Source organism: Monopterus albus, unplaced genomic scaffold, assembly GCF_001952655.1.
Source record: "Monopterus albus unplaced genomic scaffold, M_albus_1.0 scaffold236.1, whole genome shotgun sequence".
NCBI classification, from domain to species: Eukaryota; Metazoa; Chordata; class Actinopteri; order Synbranchiformes; family Synbranchidae; genus Monopterus; species Monopterus albus.
In genome coordinates, this window is record NW_018128116.1 from 559,682 (window position 1) to 582,983 (window position 23,302).

The following is a 23,302-nucleotide window of genomic DNA, read 5'->3' on the forward strand; positions in this document are numbered from 1 at the left end:
TCGCTGTCGGACATGTCGTCGAAGAAAGGCTGCAGGTTGGGCAGAGCGGTGACTGACTGGCTGGGCTGTGGGGTGCCAGCAGCGTCCAGGTGCAACCCCGCCTTCTGTCCCTGAGTAAGAAACATGTTTAGACTGTGCAACAGTGGACGTGAATATGATGAGTACATTGTTTCTGAATAACAGCAGTGCACAGTGACAGTGTTAGTGGTGACACCATGTGGCAAGAAGATGTTACTGTTTGGAAGATGCAGACTTCCCTGCTCTACTGCATTATGTTTCATTACGTCTTTATAAATATGTCCACAAAATTAGTTTCCAGAACTACATTTTTATACATTTAGCATTTGAAGCTCCTCATTCAAAACTATAATCTAAAATAGAATAATTTTAAATCTATTTCCTACTAAATGACGTGTGTTTGAGAAGTCAAGTACAACATTGGGTAACATGGGAATTCACACAAGTCCAATCAAAAAAGGAAAAGCATGTTTTATAAAGACATTTTCCGAGTACCAGTCGAACCTTTTTGATTGGTTGGCTCGCTGGCTCGGCCTCTGTCTGCTCTTCTGATTGGCTTTCAGTGCTGGGGAGTTTACTTGGAGTTGACTGCAATCTCTGAAAAATGACAAGCAGAGGAGGTTGCAGATAAATATTTCATCCAACGCCGTATCATTAACCCAGTACAGTCCACAACAACGCTCTGTTCCACCAAACCTGCAGTGGGATGCGTCCGTTGGTTTTGGCCAGTGACGACACTCCATTCTGTCCATGCGTGGTGTGACTGGTGAGGGCGATCAGGTAGTGGTTGCCGTTGCTGTCAGTGACCAGTGTTGGTGTTCCGTTTGCCTTGAGCAGGTCTAATGAAATGGCCTGAGTGTGGATCTGAGTGCCATTCTGTTGGCTGATGAAGACTGGGGTTGCCTGGAAACAGACATCAAACAGTGAGTTTTACTATTTTACTTCACTTATGGTTTTACTTTTACTTTTCACCACAGTGAAAGTTCAGCTTATTAACACAACTACTGTCACTACTCTTTTCTTCTGTCATGCTTACTTATCCGGAACCACTGGGGGTTTTTACCTGTTGTGTGGTGACAGCTGCTGCCTGCTGTTTCTGCTGCTGGGCCTTCAGCTGCTTCCTTTGCTGGCCTGAGTTCCCTGCAGGCTTCTGACTCACTGCTGTCTGGTTCTGTATCTGCACCTGAACCTGCTTCAGCTGGTTCCTCTGTTGGCTCTGCTGAACGTGCCCTTGGGTTTGTTTGAGCTTCTGTTGTGTGAGTTTCTGTTGGGCCAGTTTCTGCTGAGCTAACCTCTGCTGGGCCTGGAGCTGTTTCTGTTGGGTCTGCTGTATGATGAGCTGCTGGAGGATTTGAGTGTCTTTCTTCTGTTGTTTTTGAGGGTTTGATTTAGCCTCTGCCACTTTCTGGAGCTGCACCCGATTCTGCTGCAGTCTGGGTTGTTGCAGCTGTTGTTTCTGCTGCTCTGCTTGTTGGATCTGCAGCCGATGAATCCGCTGCAACCTGAGCAGAGTCTCCTGAGAGCACTGCATTGGCTGGGCCAGTTTCTTTGCCTGGGCCTCTTCTGTTACACCCTCCATCTCTTCCTCAGGTTCCCCCTCCTTCTTTACTTCTACCAAAATGCTGTTATGGAGCGTCAGGGGCAGAATGGGTGAGGCTTTGATCAGAGTTTGAAGTTTAACCTCTGGGGATGCTTTGCTCTTCTCACTCTCTTCTTTCTTCACCACTATTCCACCTGCCAGCTTGCCCTGCTCCAGCTGGGACCTGAGCGTCTCCACCAGCCTCTGCTTCTGTCTCAGCATCCTGGTTAGCTCCTCGATCTTTTTGTCCTTCTCCTGGAGCATCTGGTCCTTATCCATGGAAGATCGGTCCAGAGGCTCTGGAGGCTGGCCTGAGGCAGGCAAAGACCTGGACAGGCTGCATGAGCTCTGGAGCTCCTCTTTGACCATACAGAGAGGCTGTGAGAGTGGAGAAATGTTTGATGGGTGCTGAGGTGATGGGTGCAGGGTGAGCTGGGTCAGGGGAGAGCTCACCTGAAGGAGCAACAGAACAAGAAGAGTGTCAGGGAAGGGCAAATATGAGCAACCCATCCAACAATGACAAACAAAGGTCAGTCTTACCATCTCTCCAAACATATCTCCGTTACAGCTCATCTCATCCGGACTCATCCCTGCCAATGACCTCTCGGACGGAGTAGGTGACACCGGTGGGCTGGAGCTGGTGCTGCCAAAACGCATGACTCTCCCAGGAGCCATCTGGGCCAATGAGGATAAAGCCAACTTAAACCCAACCTCTCCTGATTGGTGCTCAGTAGTGGTAGTTTTGGCTGGAGAGGATGTGATGATGCTAGCAGCAGAATTTTCACCCTGCTGGCTGGGCTGTGACACGCCATTTTTCAAAATCGCTGGGGTGCCGCCATTTTGCTCCTGGTAGTTGCGGAGCCTCTCGATGAGATCGTTCTTGGTTCCTGAGACAGTCAAGCCACGCAATTTCAGTTCCTGTTTCAACTCAGCGACCTGGAGGATGAGAAATCAGACAGGCACTCATATAGCAGGGATTGACTCAGAGCGAAAGAGAACAAAGTCACTGCTATGCTTCACAACCACATTTGCAAACCCACAGAGCTGAGAGGAGAGGTCAGGCTGCATGACACTCGCGCTCAGCCCTAGATGGTTTTGAGCCAGTGTGTATCCTTGAAATGAAAAAACTGAGGGCAGGACTTTCCATTGTGGATTAGTTGTGGGAGTGTTTTGGGGGAACATGTGGCTCAGCAAAGTACACACATTCTCAAGCTGACAGTGATTTATAAAGGGCAGTTGCTTGAAGGTGTGTGTGCAGAGTTTCTTGTTAATCTGAGTATTTTACAGCATCCACCTTCTCCTGTGATTTGTGCACATGTAAACTTTTGGACATGCAGTATTATAAGTGAGGCCCCAGGGCTCTACAAATTGTTCAGACCAAATCAACCTGAGCTATGACCAAAAATTAAGCCTCATCTCATTTCTGCTATGTAGCCAAGGGATCACGCACAGCAAAGGCTGGAAACCGCTTGTTCAATTGGACTTTTGAGGGTATATATGTGAATGCACAGCCACATCTGACATTACTGGGTTGTTTGCATTAGTCAGCAAGAAGTGTTTTACCACACACTTCCCGACCTCCTTCAATAGCTCGCAGTTAAAACACGTAGCAGAAAGAAATTCTATAAAATTCAGGTTGGCAGATACATTTATGACATTTATGGTTATATGTTTAAATTACTTTGAACTCATCGAGGTTGGCTGGCAGAGGGCCTGGTTTGGCTCCTCCCCCTGCAGGTTGGCTCTGACGGGCAGTCCCACTCTGATTGGAGGGGGCTGGAGTGGCCGTCGTGGGAATGCTGCGGGAGGGGGAGGGGCCAGAAGTGGTTGTGGGAGGCTGTTCGGTCGAAGGCCTGAGAAAAAAAGAATAAGTATGAATATCACCTTCGCCTCTTCGGACAGAACAGTGTTGTAACAGAGGTCAGGTGGCAGGTGTGACAACTAGTAAGTCAGCTGTCTGCTGTATTAAATTTTAGTAGTGAAATATCCCAATTTACAAAATTACTTTTCCTTGTCCTTGTATTGTTATATGACAGCATCATTACAGTAAATCAGTTTTATTTCCTTCTGTTAATTGCTTCTTATGCATCTAGAATCATCTGATCACCTAACGCTAATCAATCATTTTTGCCAATCAAGTCAAAGTATAATTTTCATCGTTTTAAGTTTTAATGCCTCAGGAAACTAAGTTGCACGTTTACTGTCGAGCCACACTGAGATGGAATTCAGGCATTTGCAAACAACTTTCACTTTAAGCTCTGGTCTCTCACCAAAAAAACCACAAATGTGGCAGGAACAAGCCATAGCAGAACGTTTGGAAGAACACAGCAAGTCATAATAGAAACTGCCTGCAGTCTGTGCTGCAGAATGAACATGAGGAAGAAATAGGAGGGTGGCAACCTCGTTTCCTTTTCAAGTAAAACCACTGAGATCAGTCATCCTCACTTCCACACCACACATATACACACACGCCATGCTTGACACTAACTTTGGTGGGGCAGGCAGGATGGTGTGGTAGTTGTAGTGCTGCTGTTGCTGGCTGAGAATCTGCAGCTGCAGGAAGAGCTGCTGCTGCTGCAGGAGCTTTGCATAGGACGAGTCCATCTGTGGCGGACGCTCCTTGTCTGTTTTCTGATCGGGAGGGATGTACTGGTGGTACTTCAGCTTCTTCACCTACAGTATTAGATCCCATTAAAGTCTGAGATTTATCCTGTCTTGGTCTTCACCGGTTACTGATACATGACATTCAATAGTTCAATTAGTAATAGCATAACAATGACAAAAGAGCAAGTATTTTCAGTTCAGCAAAAACAAATCTGTATTTTGGTGTACTGAGGATGCTGAGGTTTCAGAAAATGGTATCTCTTCCTTTTGTGATAGATTTCTCGTATGACTATTCAAAGAAAAGTTCTACAGGAACTGACACCACCGCCCTCTAAATGGCCCCTTCCAAATCTGAGCTATTACTGCACAAACACTCTAAAATTTTTAAGGCCAAACTGCTGTCATAAATATTACTAAAAGTGGGTGGCCAACAGCTACTCTTATTTCATATTTGTCTCTTTATAGTCTACTGTAATGATGATCCCCCCAACCCTGTAAGTCCTGTGTCAGCGCATGTAAATATGAAAGCGGAACAAAACACTCGCTGACCTTGGGTTTGTTGTCCTTTGCTTTCTTAGGTCTTTGTGGAGGACGATCTGAACTCGTCTTAGCCTGAGACTGTTGACAGAAACCGTGAGAAATGGGGTCAAGGAGGAAGAAGAAAGGAAATGATGGGGGAGGGTCAGCCTGTTATAGCTGCTCCACAAATAGCGATTAAGGTCACCTTTATACATAAATCATTGAGTCTGCAGGATGTTCAAAAGGAAATTAGTTAATATTCTAAGATTGTATGTACAGAGAGGAGAATAACCAGCATTCACATACCTTGACCTGCCCAGCAGAGGGGCGGGAAGTCGCTGTCATCCCATTGGTCAATTTTGGGAGGGGGGAGGACTCTGACCCATTCACCTGAGGAGGAGGTGGTGGAGGTGGGGGCTGCGTAAGAAACTGAGATACAATTACTCTGGTTAATGGATGTTGCTATCCAGTGATTACTTAGTTTTATGGATGACTACATTTTGCTTGAATCGTTTCAAGCTCAAGTGTACATTGTCTTGACTGGATTAAAATGGCGTTCAGTACCTGTGTGGGAGAAATGTCCCCATTCTGGCTGAGCACGTCGGAGGGGGACAGTTGAGGGACGGCACTCAGGGGAGAGTCGTGATTAGTTAGCTGATCTGGTGACAGTGCATCGCTGCTGTCTTCATCTAAGGACGAGCTCTCTCCCCCTGCTCCCTTTGGAGAATCTGTGACAGAGCACAAATGTTTTCAGCTTGTGAGAAACAACAAAGTTACAGCAGCATCTCTTGGTGGTTTGTTATAAACATCTGTGGCCTGTAAAGGAGGGAAATGGCTAATGAGTTCAAGAACTTGTGTAGCCACTCTGGCCAGAGAGAAAAACTATTCTTCACAATGTGTAACATAGTCAGACAAGTCATGGAGATTGGCAAACAGTGATGACTACTTTTAGAGAAGTTATACAATCCTGTATATCTTAGCGAGTTTCAAAACAGGACTATGTCCAAACATAATAGCTCTTTCATCTCTGTAACAGAGTTGCGTGACTTAGTTTGTATGGCATCACATGCACTGGGGTGATGCAACTTATAGAGCGTATGTGTGTTAATACACTCTGTTCTAAAATGCTGTATTACAAGTGTACACGGTTATCTGGATGTTATAGTTACACAGTTAAGATGTGTTCACAATGAATTTAAATCAAGCTTTAAATCAGTCAGGAGTACAGAGGGAACTCGGTGATCGAGGTGAACATGTTTTAACTTGAGTAGGACACATGCACTCCTCCCAAAGCTGTGTGGCTCAAATAAACTGAAGTAATCATCTATTAAGTGAGGTGCAATAATGTATTTTGCATTTAGTCTAAATATGCCAAGAATCCCATAGATGTGCTTGTGAGTGCTAGTGAATGTTATGGAAATGTGTGTGTGGTTCTCTGCACACGCCTGCTTGTTTGAATGTTGCGAATGTACAAAAGAGGTTTTTGCTTGGAATGTTTTTTGCTGGTTCTGTACTGGTGGTATACACTACGGTACATCTCTAAACAATGTAGTGTTAATAAATATCACATTTGAATGTGTGTGTACAGTATGGGGGGGCTTTCCACATGGAGGCTGAAAGCCCTCAAACATAAGTGGGAATAGCTGATGAAGATGACATACATTTGTCTGTGCTGTGTGTTTGTATGCCCTCTGATTGCTTCTGAATGTGCATGTGATTGTGTGTGTTTATCTGTCTGTCCTGATAATGTGTTGATTGCAAATGTGTGTGTTCCATCTTTACTGCAGCAACTGTGTACTTATCTGAATGCCGTTACTGAAAGTGTATGAACGTTTTACATTGATCAAAAACATTAACACAGTTAGCATTCTGCTCACTGTCCCTGCATCAAGTCATGTGCATCTGTTTGAACGCTGTGACACGTGAGCGCGTGTGTAGTTACTAGGGCTGTACCTGACTAAAGATTCTGTCAGTTGGCTATTCACTGTGACAATTCGATTATTTGCTCTTTTTCTCCCTTTCTTTTTTATATATATTCACCTTAGACTACAGAAAATCAACCAGCATGTATTTTAGGGATGGTTTTGACCACATTAACATTAACATCGATATTTAAATGCAAAAGAGTGACAGTAGCACATTTCTGAACATTTTAAACTCAATAAAGACAGCTGCATATGATGCAATATTCAAACTAATGATATATAGTAGTATAGGCTGCCACATGGATTAGTTGGAATAAGGAGGCAGGCAGCACACTTGTATTTTTGTTGAAGCGGTACTCGTATAGGCAAGTTTTTCTCCTCAGACACGGCTATTGCCTAGTTAAGCAACAAGTTTAAGCTTCTCCAGTCAGTTAACCACAGCACATGTTGTTACTGTGCGTTTGATGAGTGCCAGCTTGCACTGCCAAGGACTCCTCTTATTTATAATTCCTCACTGAAATGTTGTCCCATTTTTGTTAGCTTTGTAGTTCGGATGGATGTACATCACAGAAACAGTCAGTAAATGGCTGTGTGTTGCACTTTAACGGAGATGGATGAACAAACCGTACTTGCATAACATTATGCTTATGTCATTTTGCTTGTAAAAGCAGACTTCAATGCTTGAAAACACTTCTAATAAAGTACAAGTCACCTTTTTGTGGCCTGTCCTAGTGGGTTTTGTTGTCCTTTTCTCCTCATTCTGCAATTTACTAAATAAATCTGAACTTAATGTACTATATCCATGTATCGGACAGTGTCACTGTTGAAGTGGGTGTTCTCTCCCGAACCACAGAGGATAGCTGCTTAGCAAATCAAAATGAGGAGAAGAAGATGACAAACTACCGGGCTGGGACTGCCTCTTATTGCAAAGTATACCAGGGCTGACAAGAACTAAAATATAATAAAATGAAAACAAAGGCTTGACTAGAAGAGTCTGTTGACTGACAGGTCTCTAGAGTAATGACTCGACTATTGGAACATGTGAGAGCAACCCTAGAAATCATCAGTCCTGTACTGTACCAGCAGTGATGGTGTCTTTATCTTTGGAGGTCTTCTCCTCTACCAAGCTCCTCCTCTGGATTTCAAATCGTCTTGCTAGACCCTCTCTGGGTTTCCACAGTGACTGCAAGATGAGGGGCTTCTCATTGTCCCCAACGACTCTGAACCCTTCTGTTCTCCACTGAGGCTCACCAATGGAGCCAATGGTATCGCAGAGAACATAGGACTCTGCCTCTTCCTTGCCCAGGCCATACCTGGATGACATAGTTAGGTTAATATAATCATCATATTCATAAAAATAAGTGGATAAAAAAAAAAAAATTTATTCCAAAATTATTGGTGCACTTAAGGAAATTTTTGGTTCCAGACTTCAGTAAGTGCTAGTGATCGTGTTCATTTTGGAGTTATGTTTGTGGCCACCATAAGATATTTACAGTGGTGTGAAAAAGTGTTTGCCCCCTTACTGATTTCTTATCTTTTTGCATGTTTGTCACACTGTAATGTTTCAGATCGTCAAACAAATTTATATATTAGTCAAAGATAACACAAGTAAACACATCATGCAGTTTTTAAATGAAGGTTTTTATTATTAAGGGAAAACAAAATCCAAAACTATAGAGCCCTGTGTGAACAAGTGTTTGCCCCCCTGTCAAAACACTGTTTTAACACTTGTATTTCTGTTGAAGCGGTACTCTTATAGGCATGTTTTGCTCCTGAGACACGGCTATAGCCTAGTTAACCAACAAGTTTAAGCTTCTCCAGTCAGTTAACCACAGCACACATTGTTACTGTGCGTTTGATGAGTGCCAGCTTGCACTGCCAAGGACTCCTCTTATTTATAATTCCTCACTGAAATGTTGTCCCATTTTTGTTAGCTTTGTAGTTCGGATGGATGTACATCACAGAAACAGTCAGTAAATGGCTGTGTGTTGCACTTTAACGGAGATGGATGAACAAACCGTACTTGCATAACATTATGCTTATGTCATTTTGCTTGTAAAAGCAGACTTCAATGCTTGAAAACACTTCTAATAAAGTACAAGTCACCTTTTTGTGGCCTGTCCTAGTGGGTTTTGTTGTCCTTTTCTCCTCATTCTGCAATTTACTAAATAAATCTGAACTTAATGTACTATATCCATGTATCGGACAGTGTCACTGTTGAAGTGGGTGTTCTCTCCCGAACCACAGAGGATAGCTACTTAGCAAATCAAAACGCAGAGAAGAAGATGACAAACTACCGGGCTGGGACTGCCTCTTATTGCAAAGTATACCAGGGCTGACAAGAACTAAAATATAATAAAATGAAAACAAAGGCTTGACTAGAAGAGTCTGTCGACTGACAGGTCTCTAGAGTAATGACTCGACTATTTGACTATTAGGGGGCAGCCCTAGTAGTTACCCAGCAGTGAGGACTGAAGAGGGCAGCTGACGGACAGGATGTTCTTGTGAACCAGTTCGATGGGTCCTGGTCTGTGAGAGATCTTGTCGTTGAGGTCGTCGGCCAGTCGCGCTCGCTTCAGCTGCAGCTGCTTGGCCTGCAGCGATGGCTCTGCCGACGTTTCTGAATAAGACATGCAAAGACAGCCAGACATGCTAATTCAATCTAGTGAGTCATTTTGATCTACAGTAAAAACAAAAGATGTACAGTGACATATAACCAATTTAACTATTTTCTGTGGAAAGGAAGTTGATTTTCTGAAGACCACAAATACAGAAATAGTTGGTCCTCTTTTTAGCACTTCTCCATTTTAATCATATCCAGTTAAAACCACAGCAAAAGCAAAAGAGCTGCTACTTGCTGCTAGTTTGCTAAGAAAATGAACAAAGGAAGAGCATCAAGTAATGAAGACAATTAAAACCAGTAGTTACAATTGAGCACAGGAAAGGCCTTATGTGACATGCATACTGATGAAACTTAAACTAGGCAATAACTAATGTAAATAGCTAAGGCCATGTGACTAAATCAGTGAGTTTTATGGTGCTTATATGGTGACAAAAATGATAACTTAAATTTAGTCCAAAAGTAAATATAATGTAGTACATTAACCTTACCACAAGTATTTGTTTACTGTATGATTCCTTTTTAATAAAGTTTCATGAATATCACATTGATTCTTTCATTCTACACTCTTAATTCCATTAAAGGGATTCTTCTCAGTCTAAAAGTGCAGCCTTGCTTGTAGGTGAAAACTCACCCTCCAGAATGTGCATCCGGACTAGCTCAGAGCGCTCAGGGCGACTCCGGATCTTCCTCTTCAGGTAGTCCTCAGTCTGGGGTAAAAATAAAGGACGGACAAATGATGGAGGGGTTGCAGATGGAATAAAAAGAGGGTCACAAGCAAAGATAGAATAAAGAGTGAGGAAGAAGAAGAAGAAAAAATGAGGACAGAAGAACTTGCATATTTTAGTTGCCACCTTTGTTACACTGCCGTAGTGTTTCAGCATCTCACTTACCAGAGATCATCTCTTAAAAAGTGCATCCAAGTTGTCAGAAAAATTTAGAAGTCATTTATAATATATGCACAACTTTCTTACAAGCAAACAGTGAATGTTTATGTCTTTGTCATTACATTTTTTGTGAGAGAATTTTCTGCAGCTAAAGCTCAGGTTTGGTATGTTCAGCAAAGACACTTCTTGTTGGTGATGGTAACTATTGCATAATATAAATAAGCCACAGATCATGCATATCATTAATTTTAATTTTCATGAGACAAATCTCTTTGTTGGCAGCCTCAGATTGTAGCAAGAGCCCAATCAGAACTTTACTATTTAAAAACATGATATGTAAGCAACCCTGTTGGTTTATGCAGCTTCATACCTGAAGAGTGGTCTCTCAGTGCTGTCTGTACAGCACTCAGGGTTTTCATTTACTTCCTGTGAGCAGACAAATGTCTGTACTGACAGCAGAATTCAAATCATGTTTTGTGATTTATTCTGTTTATACAGTACGTAAATGGTTCACCCAACAAAGCGATCGTGTTCAGAAAGAAGAGAAGGCACTGGGCACTCACCCTTGCTCGCTCCAGACTCCTCCGCTGTTCGTGAAAGGCTGCCGGGCTCTTCAATGCTGTACAGAGAGAGGGATGGAGGGGGAAGAGAAATGAACACAGCTCACGCCAACACTGATGGTGATGCTTCTTTTAGCAAGTAACAATGTCAGAAGAGGCACTGCTACTGAGAAGATGGACACAAAGCAGAAGTAGCTGCAGGATGATAAGCACAAACATTGATCAGAGCTCAGCCCTCTGCAGCAGGCTCTGTCTGCAGGAATATCGCATTATTTTTCTGCAGCAGAAGCCAACTCAGTTATCACAAAAAGAAACTGAACTGCAATTGTTTTCTTAGACTGTTACTACGCTGTTCAAATCAGTGATATTATCATTGTGAAGCTGGTGCAAGTGTTGAGGCTCATCTTAGTTAAGTTGGGTTTTATCATCAGACAAATCTCATGGAACCATGAGCTTCCCCAGACCCCAACTCAGCAGTTTCATTAGCCTAAATGTAACCTAGCTCCTCACCAGGCGCTCCATTGGTCACATTATTCCACATGAAGTTTTCCCTACGTATTCCTACTTTTAACACAGGTTAGAAGTTGAGTTGAGCTGAGAATCTGAGGGACATTAGTCTGGAGCGGTCTTTAGAAAGGATGACAGAGGAGAGTATGCACTGATAGACTGCCACAACAGTCTGTAATGTACCTTCTTCCTATGTTTATGACTGTTCAATGAGGAAAAAGGTCATTCCAGAGCCAACACATTACAAAAGTAGTTGAAGAAACTTGCATCTTGTTCGTCAGTGTGGAGCCTAGAGCACAGCTTCTAACCAAACGGAATAAAGAATTTTTAACATTTTAAAATTGGACTTGGACATCGAGAGCCAACTCTCTGGCTTTAACATTAGAAACTTTTCAATGTTCAAATGTTAAGGTGAGGCCAAACAAGCACAAAGATCTTTGCTCTATATTTGGGGAAGGATATTGGGAGGACAGCGGCAGTTACAATGATGTAACATAACAAGCATCTGATTGTTCAACAGATGGTGAAATCCCTGCCAAGGGTGTGTGAACGTGGACATTCTGGCAACAGTTGGGCGTCCACTGTGCAGCACGTGTGCACCACATGACTGGGTAGGGTCATGTAATAACCTCTGAGGCTGAAAGAAGACAACTTACACACCAGGTATGGTACAACCAACTGTTAGAAACACAACAAAGTGGAGGAAACTGCTCTGTTCCTCCTGGCTACATTGAAACACACAAGAACTAAGAGAGTCAGAGACAACAAAACAGAAATCTTCCCTGAAGACCAGGTGGAGTAACTGGCCATGTTTCTCAACAGCATTTGCTTTGACAAGTTCCTACAAGCTGGTGCAGTTGAAGTACAATTTCATAATTGGACAACCTCAAACAAAAGTGGAGGGGGCAGAAAATGATCTAACCATGCGCAGAGGAACTGAAAACCTTTGGCATATAAATATCGTTTCCAAATTTGTTTTCAATAAAGGTAACATGACCAGGCAGGTCTTGTTTCCATTAACGGGAGGTGAGAAGTCCAGTGCCTTGCTCAAGAACAGCTACACAGTGGTTACTGAGCAAAGGGGGATGGAAAGTTTTTCATTCACACCACCTACAGCTGCAAAACCAGTGTGAGGATTTGATACCACAGCAGGGACTGACCCTTCATCAGTTCCCAGCACTGGCTGTCTCTTCTGTTGCTATATTTTAGACAATAGACAATAGATCCACCTCACATTATAGTAACTGTATGAACAGAACTATTCAGACAACTGATTTTTGTGCAGCAACAACGTGTTCATATCACCATGATACAATTCTAGTTGATACATGATGATGCACCCTCCTCTCCTTGCTCTTTAGCATTGTCCGTTTGATCCATACACTGTCTATAAATCAACAGAGGCCTGGACAGAACATCAGCCTTTACTCTGCCTTGCCACAGCTTAGGGTAACAATCACAATAAAGATAATAAAGTGGTTGAGGAAAATATCACATTGGTAGCAACCACAATCTCTTTCATGCCTCTACCCTGTTTGTGTTTTGTCTCCCTTTCTCCACACAAAAGTATCTTGAGACTGAAATATTCCACCAGTAAAGCAGCTAATGGTCTGGCATAAGGCCTGTTGCATGAGGAGGACAGACAGACTTACTGAAATGACTAAATGGTTGAGTGTGAGTCTCACACTGCCCACTGAAACAAGCCCTTCATCGGTGCGCCCACTGCAATCCATTTTTTTATGCCTAACGCAGACCGAGCCAGGTTAGCTACTTTACATGCATTTTTAGTGGACTATTATTCCAGTCCATGGTGTGATGTTACCGTTAGCAAACAGCTGTGGTGGTACACAGCAAAAAGAGGTGAAAGAGCCTTTTGATGACAAGGAGCATCTTGTGCTTACTAATGAGTGACAGTGTTCCACTCATGTTTTTATTGTGACAAGTCAAAAATACTCTTTCTGTCTCCTCTTTTGCATCTTGTGGGCATCTTTAGCGTCTCTGAACATAGCCTAACAGCAGCCGTGTCAGGTGTTCTACCTAAGTATCTTCTTCTGCTCTACACTCAGCCATAGACGATTAACTAGCACATATATTAAATACAGGTTTTCTTTTTACAAAGAGCCTTCTTGAAAAAAGTCCATACTTACTGCCCACAGATGTTCTACACTAATACAGAGGAAAATTTACAAAAATACATCAACGCCTCTTGTGATGAGCAGAACAGTGAAACAGGAAGTTGATATAGAAGAGGAAGCTGCCCTATCTGATAACACAAAGTGGTGCAAAGACACCACTGAATGACACATGCAGAAAGCACAAACTCACATTCACACCACATGCATATAAAAGCTGACATTTTCAGAAAGAAACTTAGAGCCTCAACCTAATACTATCCTTAAGCCTTTTTGATGTCAAACACAGACATAGTGTACTGGCACATTATGTATAGCAAAGGTAGGTAACCAGATGTGTTACAGCACACAGGCCCATTTAGCATGCGAATCAACTGACCATAAACAGCAACAACCAGTCAGTCTCTGACATGCTGTCTGTTGTTGTAACAAGAAAAACTTAACTCCTTGACCTCAGCTCAGAGGCACAGACACACTGCCATAGTTGTCTGCATGGGCTTCTGTAAAGCATCATCAGACTAAGACCTTCCACACACTAAATAAGAACTGTGTTTAGGAGAGACTTTGTCAGTCTGAGCTGTTTCTCTACTATATATTGAACATAAGCATCACTGGCTTTAGATTTAAAAACACAGCATATATACACAAGTTAAAACAGAACTAACCATGCTGATGGTACATCATGGAAGTTACACAATACCATTTCTTAATTTACTGACAAAAACCCTGAGCATCACAGAGATTGAAAGGAGAGACTTACGTGGCATGATCCCTTGGCTGACCAGTTCCTCTCGTGTGCGTCTCTGCTGTAGTTTGAGCTGGAGGACTGCATGGAGACAGAGGAGGTGAGGGGAGAGAAAGACGAGAAGTCAGTCAGTAACAGTCGGCGAGCGAAACTGCAGCGACGGTGCTCTGAGCTCTTAAGGCTTCCTTCTTGTATTTTGTCGTCCACTGATGAGCAGAGCAACCTCCAAGTTTGCATAAATAACCACACAGGGGATGCCAGAAGGACTGACGTGAAGAGTACCTGCACTCTCTGGCACCCCGTTCAACTTCACATTTCCCTTTTCTTTTCTGCTTTTTTTGAATCTACAGAAGAGGCGGGTACAAGGGTGGTGTAAACAGAGTACTGCACACTTCCTGTTTCTTCCTAACCTTTTTTATTTGTGTGCAGAAGTGTGTGAAAAACACAGTTCATCATTCCTCAAAGAATCAGTGACAGAGATAAAACAAAACAGATGAGGAATCAGCAAAGGAAGCAAAAACAGTGGTTTGGCCAACTCTCAGAAGCTTTATTCTAAGAGTGTATGGGAGAAAAAAATAGTGCTGATTGTGCCGTCATCTCGAAACAGGAAGCACTTGTTATATAAAACAGAAACTAGGAGAGAGTTTTTAAGGGACAGTGCAGAACAAAAGTAGCTGGACCATGTCTGACCTTTCTGTACACACAAGTCGCTGTAGTGCTACTGTGTTGCCCGATCATTCTCACTGTTGTACCTGTTTAAGTCAAACTAATTTAACAACGTGAGCCTCCACCTGAAAACACATTAGCTCTGATTCTGGCCTCAAACAAACAACTGAATATTAAATTAAAATAGATTATTAATCACAGTTACACAAAGACATGATGAATTTCAAGTAATTTAAATATACATAGCTTCAGGATCATGTAAGGACACAATGTTTCATCATTGGCTGCTGCATCAGTTTCAGTGCAACAGAGTGACAATTAGGGAAGTAGCCAGGTCCCTTAGTCAAGCATGTAGACAGCTAACCACACATCTACTCAACGAAAACATCACTGACCATGATAGAAATAGATGTACAAAACAGATGCTTGGGGGGGTTTCTGGGGTCCATAAGTAGCTGATGCAGCACTATACTTCCATTTTGCCTTTTGGTGACATCCTGTTGTCATGTTAAAACTGACAATGTGAGTCATTTGCTGTTCATCATGGTTTAACATTTATAGAGTGTGATACAATCAAAAGCAGAAATGAGCATGGTGTTATGCCAAATACTATTTTACTGACACTTCACTCACTTCGCTGAGATGTTTGTTTTATATGGACCAGCTGTCCCTGCTGAAGTGGTTGGTGTGTGTAACACACCACTGACGCTTCCCAAGTATTTCTGGCTGTTGTTGTGTTCACTACATTGAGGATAAGCGGTACCTATTTCTAACAAAGTGACGTCATTGGTGCTTGAAGGCTAGCTAACCAGTTAGCTGTCCTGCATAGCTGCTGCTGTGTTAGTCATGACACACAACTCAGGCCTAGACAGCTACACTGCGAGTTCAGCGTCTGGGTGTCATTTCTTGGCTCTACATCCTCACTGGTGATCACAGTTCTCCTCTGTTATGTTTACAAGTGTGTCTGCTCTACAGTGTAAACATCAGAGCCAACAGTAGAGATTCCTCTCTGGAAGAAATAGCATGTCAGTTCACAATCAGTGATGTAAACAGAGATACCAGCAAAGTTCACGTATATGTTGCAGCCGTGCAGCAGTTAAGAGATTAATTTTCCCTCAGTGCCACAGTTAGGACACTCACATGTTGCCTGAACCTGCTCTCACACATACACAGACAAATACAAAACTGCAGATACGCTGCAAAGTGCAGGCTAAGATGCTGCGCCACTTGGCACTTCCAGGGGGTTTATTGTTGGAAAGTGAATCTTGTGCTTTCCCTCTATCCCAGCCTCACATCTCAGTGCCCCGTTCACACACCAAGGACACCATTCCTATCTTTTTTACTCATCTCTGGCAGTAAATGAACTGGAAGCACTGGCTGTTTAGCCCAGCAGCTACTGTACAGTGGCTGTTATCACAGGTTTACCAACCAACATCAGCATATCACAAGGCTTAAAAATGATAGTTTTAGCCGTCAGTAAACTAATTTTGTCAGTGGTTTAAAACAAGCAATTGTAGAAGTCACACATACATGCTAGTGACGTGCTAAGTGTGAAACGCTGCAGTGGTGTTGAAAAGGTAGGCTGATGTGTGGTAACTGAATCATATGAAAGTGCGGTAACAACCGAATTTTCAATAAATGACAAGCATAGGAATGAAAAGCAAAGCCTAAACAAATATATATGCCAGTAATCGCTAGTACTAGAATCACAACCATAAAGTAAGCTCTGTATTGGTGTCACTATCGGTTTGTATCAAGTATCTGCAGAAATATTTTTTAAACAGCACAATCTGATTTCCTCATATGAGGTAATGAAATAAGAGAAACCACAGCCTGACTTCTGCTACACAACCCCAGTATCTTGGCCATGTTTTAAAACAGACCTCAAAGGGGGGCCTAGCACTGCAGTGTCAGCAGAGTGGAAGGATGAAATACAGATCATGATTTGCAGCTGTGTATCCTTCAAAACAATAACTTAAACCTAAATGAATATATCAGTCTCCACAACTGAACAGGACGATATCTGCAAGATTTACTGACCAGCTGCATAAAAACCTGGGCTTTAGAGTCAACAGGTTATTGCAGTGGCTGTATGTTCTCCAATCTGCCTTAACATGGTTTCTCACAGTAACCAGGTTTCACATGTGCATGGAAATCTAGCTGGCGGTGATGCTAATTTTTTAAATTATGCAACGCTAATTCACTGTTTGAAAACCTTAGGATTAAATGACAATGCCTGTCTTCTGGAGAGCAGGACACACTATGGATCTTAAATCAGGACTGAAAGTTATTTTGGTTAATTTAAGAAAAGCGTGAAAATGCGGGACAGTTTTAGTGGGATACTAGGCCACAGCTAAAACTGACCTCCATTGTCATAGAATGTTTGAGTGAAGGAACAGAAGGAAAGAGGCAGAAACACAACAGAGACAGCTGCATACGCCTTTTAGATAAAGTAGAGGGAACAAGAGTGAACCACACTTTGCTTATTCATCTGAGTCTGTCATCTGACAAGCATCTCTAACCACTATGACACTGTGAATGTCACTGAGACTATGAAGAACAGGCCATTTAATATTTTCTGCACCCATATGTTTACAAGGGTTCACATGACACAAGTTTCACCAGCTGCCCAAGTCTGCTAGGGCCTGCATGGGTGTTCGTGTGCAGCCCAAACTTTGAGTGCACCAACTACATGTGCTACTCTGTTAAAGTGGATGCACATTCTGTGCACTGCATGTGCGCATGTCTCTCCCACCCTTGATCCTTTTCTTGCTAAGCAGTTACACCCATGATTGTGGTGTGAATAGAAGCACGTGGGTCAGTGTCCAAACACTATGTCATTCCAAAGGTCAAGTGGAAACCATGAGCTGCCCTTTAGTGAGAACGACAGAACAAAACACCAGATTGCTGTAAAATATCATATAGCCCAGAGAGGGAGAGGAAAGGGGTCACGGAGCTAGAACCAAGTTCCTGGTGGCCAACTGGGCTAATCTTGCTGCGCTCATGTGTCACTAGATCTGATTAAACATGTCTGAGTTTGTTACTGTCCCCAAAGACCCCAAGCATGGCACAGCTGAGTCCACACACACCCGCTACAGCAACACACAAAAGCAGACTGCTCCATACCCCCACTGAGTGAGGAAGTGGGCACATGAAGATGGCAACATATGTGATGACATATACCGAGCAAACAAACTCACTGACATGCACTCAGAACAGACATTACACTTGGTACTGGCGCTGGACATGCTCTATGTGGAAAGCATGCTAATACTCTCCTGCAGGAGCTCATCATTTGCACAGTAGCACAGTTTGACGGCATCTGCTGAACAGAGGGATGAATGTTTTGCACATCAGTAAGAATGGAGAGAGGCTAGAGGGCAGGAACAACACAAGGTTAAGGCCATTCACACCTTGGACTCACTCCCACTGCTGTGCTGTGATGGGAATCCAGATGACAACCAGAGAGGTTGCAGTGAATACCAATGATCTTAAAGTTCAAGGAACACCAGTCAAATCCTCAAAGCTTTCATGGCTTAACGCAGTTCTTGTCACTCATGCCTTCTCTAGACGCGACGCATGGCTTTCTTAAAGAATTTAGCAAAGGATGTGGAAGAAGTTAGCAAAGAGCAGATATGGAGTATTTACTTTTTACCCGACAGCTGTAGTTTCAGTGAAACAGACAGCTGTTTTAACAGATGCTGTATTCACATCTTTCTTTCCCCTTGCTGTTCTCTAGATCTCCTCTATCTTCCATCATTGTAACCACACAAGAATGTCTTGTTGATTTGTAGTCGACCACTTATGACTCTTGCAGTGTTGGTTATAATCAAATTAGGATGTAACCCCAGTTTCTGATGTCACTGGTTTTTACAGGTTTCTGGGACACAATGTTTTTGCAACCCCTCAGTGTTTGCTCTATATCTGAAACTGTACAGTGGCAGTAAGCGTTATCATATTTGATGCAGCCTATAATCCTCAGTACAACACTACTCTCGCTTAGGAAAGCGACTTGACAGCGTTTTATCAAATCTGAATCTGAATCCTTTCAAATTGTGGTTTCACTACATGTTTTGTCACTGCATTGTGACATTCATTTAACTTCCAAGCTCATTTTTCCTTTAGATGCAAGTGAAAGTGATGTTTGATCCCAACTGGGGGCTAAAAATAGTAGAAAAGAAAAAGTAAAAACACGTGAAAGTATTAATTCTACGTTATCATTCAGTCAATATCAACTAAATAACTGATGTTGTGCGAGCCTGAAGGTGAACTTGTTGCACTGCTACAGGCCACAGAATACGACATAAGCCCAGTGGCAAGCTACAGCCGAGCACTTGTGCTTCGTAGATTATTAAAAATGCCCCAGGTTCTTACTTTAGCATGTTGAACAGTCAACTTTTAAACAAGGGGCTTTTCATTCCCTGCTTCGACATGAGTGCCCTCCTACAAATACTGTATTTGGCATTTGTTCTGTTGACTTTGTAATGTTTAAGAAGGTCTGCCATGTTTGTTTACAACAGCATTGCTGTGTTATCACATGTATTATCACACGTGTTTACATAAAAACGCCACCTTTAATACCTTTAATTTAATTCCGACTCAATATGCCATGTGACCTTAACATCACAGGTCCAGTTATGTATTCCTGTAGTCATCCACACTTTAACACAGCGGTTACAAGTTTTGTTTAGTATCTATGGTGTTGGTTTATCAAAAAGAAAAATTATATACTGTACACACACACACACACACACACACACACACACACACACATATACACATATATATAATGACTAATCACTTCAAATCCCTTCTGTCTTACAGAAGCTAGCAAACCAAATCTATCTTTAGCACATCTTCATTAACTACTGATATGAAACCATAAAGTACTGATACGAACCTGCACACTGAGGCACATAAACACAAATCATATTACATATCTTGTGTCTTTACTCCTGACTGCCCACCTTCTTTCAGGCTGTGATAAACATGTCTGTCATGATCCATCTTCAGTCCTGCCTTCTCCATGTCGTCTCCCATTGGAGGAGACCCCATGAGGGAGGGTTCAAAGGACAGGCAATAGTTGGTGTCCAGCATTTTCATACAGAATGGAGATTGGAAACATTGAACCTCTCATTCAAAAGTGGTCCTCCTCCCCAAGATATCGATTGTTAGCAGTTTTGGTTGCAGAGGGAAGGAAAGGGTCTTCAAGTATGTCAGAACTACCTGTTTTTGGCTCAATTAGCCGTCCTCTCTTTCCAGGAGAAAGCTGTGAATCAAATCCTTCTGAAGACTTCCATACAGGTCAAAGAAAATCTCCTATCGAATGAAAAGGACAATGAAAAATGCTGCTACTGCCTCGCCTCTCCTCTCCCAGTGCCTCTGTCCTCTGTACTAGAGTAATCGATTGGTCTGTCTCAGCTTTTCTCTCTTTCTGTTCTTCTTCCTGCTCTCTCCTTCCCTTGCAGTGGCAGCCGGCAAGTCACGACAGCACTGCTCTGCAAAGGCTTCCCAGAGTGATGGGGGGAACAAAATCCACAGGGCAAGTCGCAGATGAAAAGAACAAGGGAGCCGAAGGGAGGAAACTGAAAGGAGGCCAGTAACGCAGGAAGAGAGGACAGCAGTGAGTTCGGCAGAGAGAGTGCCCAGAGAGACTGCTCTGGTTGCAGCTCCTCCTGAATCTCACACACATACACACACACACACAAACAGAGAGTGTTGCTGATAAAGTTCTCCTGCTCAGCTGTTGCCATTCATTCACTGTTCGAGGCTCAGGGGGGCTGCCATATGCATATGTCCTCCCTCTGAAAAACATACACACCAACAGCCTATAGACCAAAATCACTGAACAACCGACGACACAGGTTTGCTCTCAAAACTGTTGACTCAGTCAATTTATGGGCAAGATGACACGGCAGTAACTGTTTTCAGTGATGACCTCATCCAACATAACCAACCTTTGTCAAAGATGCTTTGGTGAATCTGATACGAGGATGAATCACACGACTTTTAGAGGGATTGATTAAAACACCAATCACCACCAAGTCTGCCCTTGAGAAAAAGTAGCTTACATAAACCGGGGCTCTATAAAATATGTTGGGACAAGGGATCAGACTCTACAAGGCAGATGTATTTTAATGTTGAAAAACTGATCCTATTGCTGTCTAGTACCACCACCGAACTGTCTCTGGCTCCTACAGAATCCTGATGGTAAACCCCAACCCCCCTCTCTCCACAGTTTTAAATAGCAAGGCCAGCTGCTCATAAGGGGGCTAAATTCAGCTTGGTATCACCTGTGCACTGACAGGGTAAAGTTACTTTGAGGCACAATATCACAGTCTGCAACCACACACATAAACTTTAAGCCCAATACACCTTCAATCAATCAATCAATCAAAATGTATTTGTATAGCACTTTAAAAACGTCTGGTCGACCAAAGTACTTTACACGGCAATGCAAATCCAAAAAAATATCAATAGAGAAATAAAACAACATAGGAACATAAAAACACCAAGCACACAAAATCAACAGATAAAAGGAGGATGCATTAAACAGCACTATGTATTAAAAGCCAAAGTGAATAAATGTTTTAATCAATGATTTAAAAGTTGTCAAGTCTGTAGAGGATCTAACATTAAAAGGTAAACCATTCCACAATTTAGGAGCTACAACAATAAAAGCACGGTCACCCCAGCGTTTGTATCTGGCCCTGGGAACCTCTAACAAAAACTGGCTTGAGGATCTGAGTAATCTAGTCGGTTCGTGCCACCTCACCAACTCAGCGAGGTAAGGCGGTGCCAAACCATTAAGAGCCTTAAAAACAAAAATCAATAGCTTAAAATGAATTCTAAAATGGACTGGAAGCCAGTGAAGAGAGGCAAGTACCAGAGTTATGTGGTTGAATTTCCTAGTACCTGTTAAAATACGAGCAGCAGCATTTTGGACCATTTGAAGACGAGAGTGAGACAACTGATTAACACCATGGTATAATGCATTACAATAGTCAAGTCTAGAGGTTATGAAAGCATGAATTGCAGCTTCAACTGAATGAATGTTTTATGACAACAAAAATACACCTGGCTTTCATGTTTCTTTTCCCTATACATAGCAAAAGGAGGTGTCCTTCTATTGAGCACACTGTGCGACATGGCTGACGGTATTGTACAGCAGGTGACACAGTGCACCTGGAACCACAGACAACACCTTGAACAAACAGTGGCTGGTGTCTCCGATAACTGTTTGTTATGAGTGTGTGATTAAAGTTCACCTGCTGTTATGATTCACCGTCTGGGCAGGAAACACAGATAACCACACACACACACACACACACACACACACACACACACACATAATGGGATTAGGATGTTGCTGTGTAGGCTGCGCCAATCTCAGCAACACACACATATATGTACTCATGGAATTTAAAAATGCACCACTCACATTTGTCAAATCAAAGAAAGGTGGTTGGTTTTTAAATGTCATGAGTATACATATAAACTAACAGCACATATGATTACAATTAAAATGCATTTTTTTAATGAACAGCGATTCTACAGTTCCCCAGAAATAAACACACAGGAACAGAACTGCCATGATTTATATAAACCCCATGGATGGATGACAATTTAGAGCTTAGTAGTAAAGATTCAACTCTGTTTTGTTTAAAAAATTTTATCATTACGCTGACCAAGAAGGAAAAGTAACAGTTTGCAGGGGAGTTTATTTATTTATTTATTTATTTTATAGTTTTAGGGCCTGGTAGCCATAGCATGTGGGTGAAACAGTGATGTTGCTTCCCATGTCTTGTCCCCTGACTTAGAAAATAGGAAATATTCAAAGGACCAGAAGAGTATCAGAAGTACAGTATCTTGGAACTACTAATGTAACTATAAGTCCACAGCCATGCTAGCGGCTCTGTGTACAATTTCGCTGCAGTCCATGAAATATATTACCAAAGCACTACCACTAGCATGGCTAAAAACTGCATAAAGACATTTAGTATTAACTAACAGGCCTGATTCCTGGTCTGAAAGGTTGCTGAAGTTTAAACTACAGTGGGGCAAATAAGTATTTGATACACCGCCGAGTTTCCAAGTTTTCCCACTTACAAAGAATAGACAGATCTGTAATGTTCATCGTAGGTACACCTCAACTGTGAGAGACAGAATCTACAAAAAATTCCAGAAAACCACATTGCTAGATTTTTAAATAATTTATTTCCATTTTATTGCATGAAATAAGTATTTGATACAATATAAAAATAGAACTTAATATTTGGTACCGAAACCTTTGTTTACAATTACAGAGGTCAGATGTTTCCTGTGGTTCTTGACCAGGTTTGCACACACTGCAGCAGGGATTTTGGCCCACTCCTCCACACAGGTCTTCTCCAGATCTTTCAGGCTTTGGGGCTGTCGCTGGGCAACACAGAGTTTCCGCTCCCTCCATAGATTTTCTATTGGGTTTAGGTCTGGAGACTGGCTAGGCCACTCCAGGACCTTGAAAAGCTTCTTACGGAGGCACTCCCTAGTTGGCCCGG

The 23,302-nt window shown here is 42.5% G+C and overlaps 1 protein-coding gene across 1 annotated transcript in view; it reads right to left on the reverse strand.

Annotated features, from left to right (window-relative positions):
- mrtfab (myocardin related transcription factor Ab) overlaps positions 1 to 23,302 on the reverse strand; it is a 48,606-nt gene that overhangs the window by 2,364 nt on the left and 22,940 nt on the right. Inside the window, exons 4-17 of the mRNA XM_020620367.1 lie at positions 14,112 to 14,177; positions 10,716 to 10,771; positions 9,900 to 9,975; positions 9,104 to 9,265; positions 5,285 to 5,448; positions 5,027 to 5,149; positions 4,751 to 4,819; positions 4,086 to 4,270; positions 3,279 to 3,450; positions 2,138 to 2,533; positions 1,082 to 2,050; positions 715 to 921; positions 523 to 615; positions 1 to 110 (exon numbers count right to left, since the gene is read on the reverse strand). Coding sequence (XP_020476023.1) covers positions 1 to 110; positions 523 to 615; positions 715 to 921; positions 1,082 to 2,050; positions 2,138 to 2,533; positions 3,279 to 3,450; positions 4,086 to 4,270; positions 4,751 to 4,819; positions 5,027 to 5,149; positions 5,285 to 5,448; positions 9,104 to 9,265; positions 9,900 to 9,975; positions 10,716 to 10,771; positions 14,112 to 14,177 — 2,848 coding nt within the window. The remainder of the gene's footprint in view (positions 111 to 522; positions 616 to 714; positions 922 to 1,081; positions 2,051 to 2,137; positions 2,534 to 3,278; positions 3,451 to 4,085; positions 4,271 to 4,750; positions 4,820 to 5,026; positions 5,150 to 5,284; positions 5,449 to 9,103; positions 9,266 to 9,899; positions 9,976 to 10,715; positions 10,772 to 14,111; positions 14,178 to 23,302) is intronic.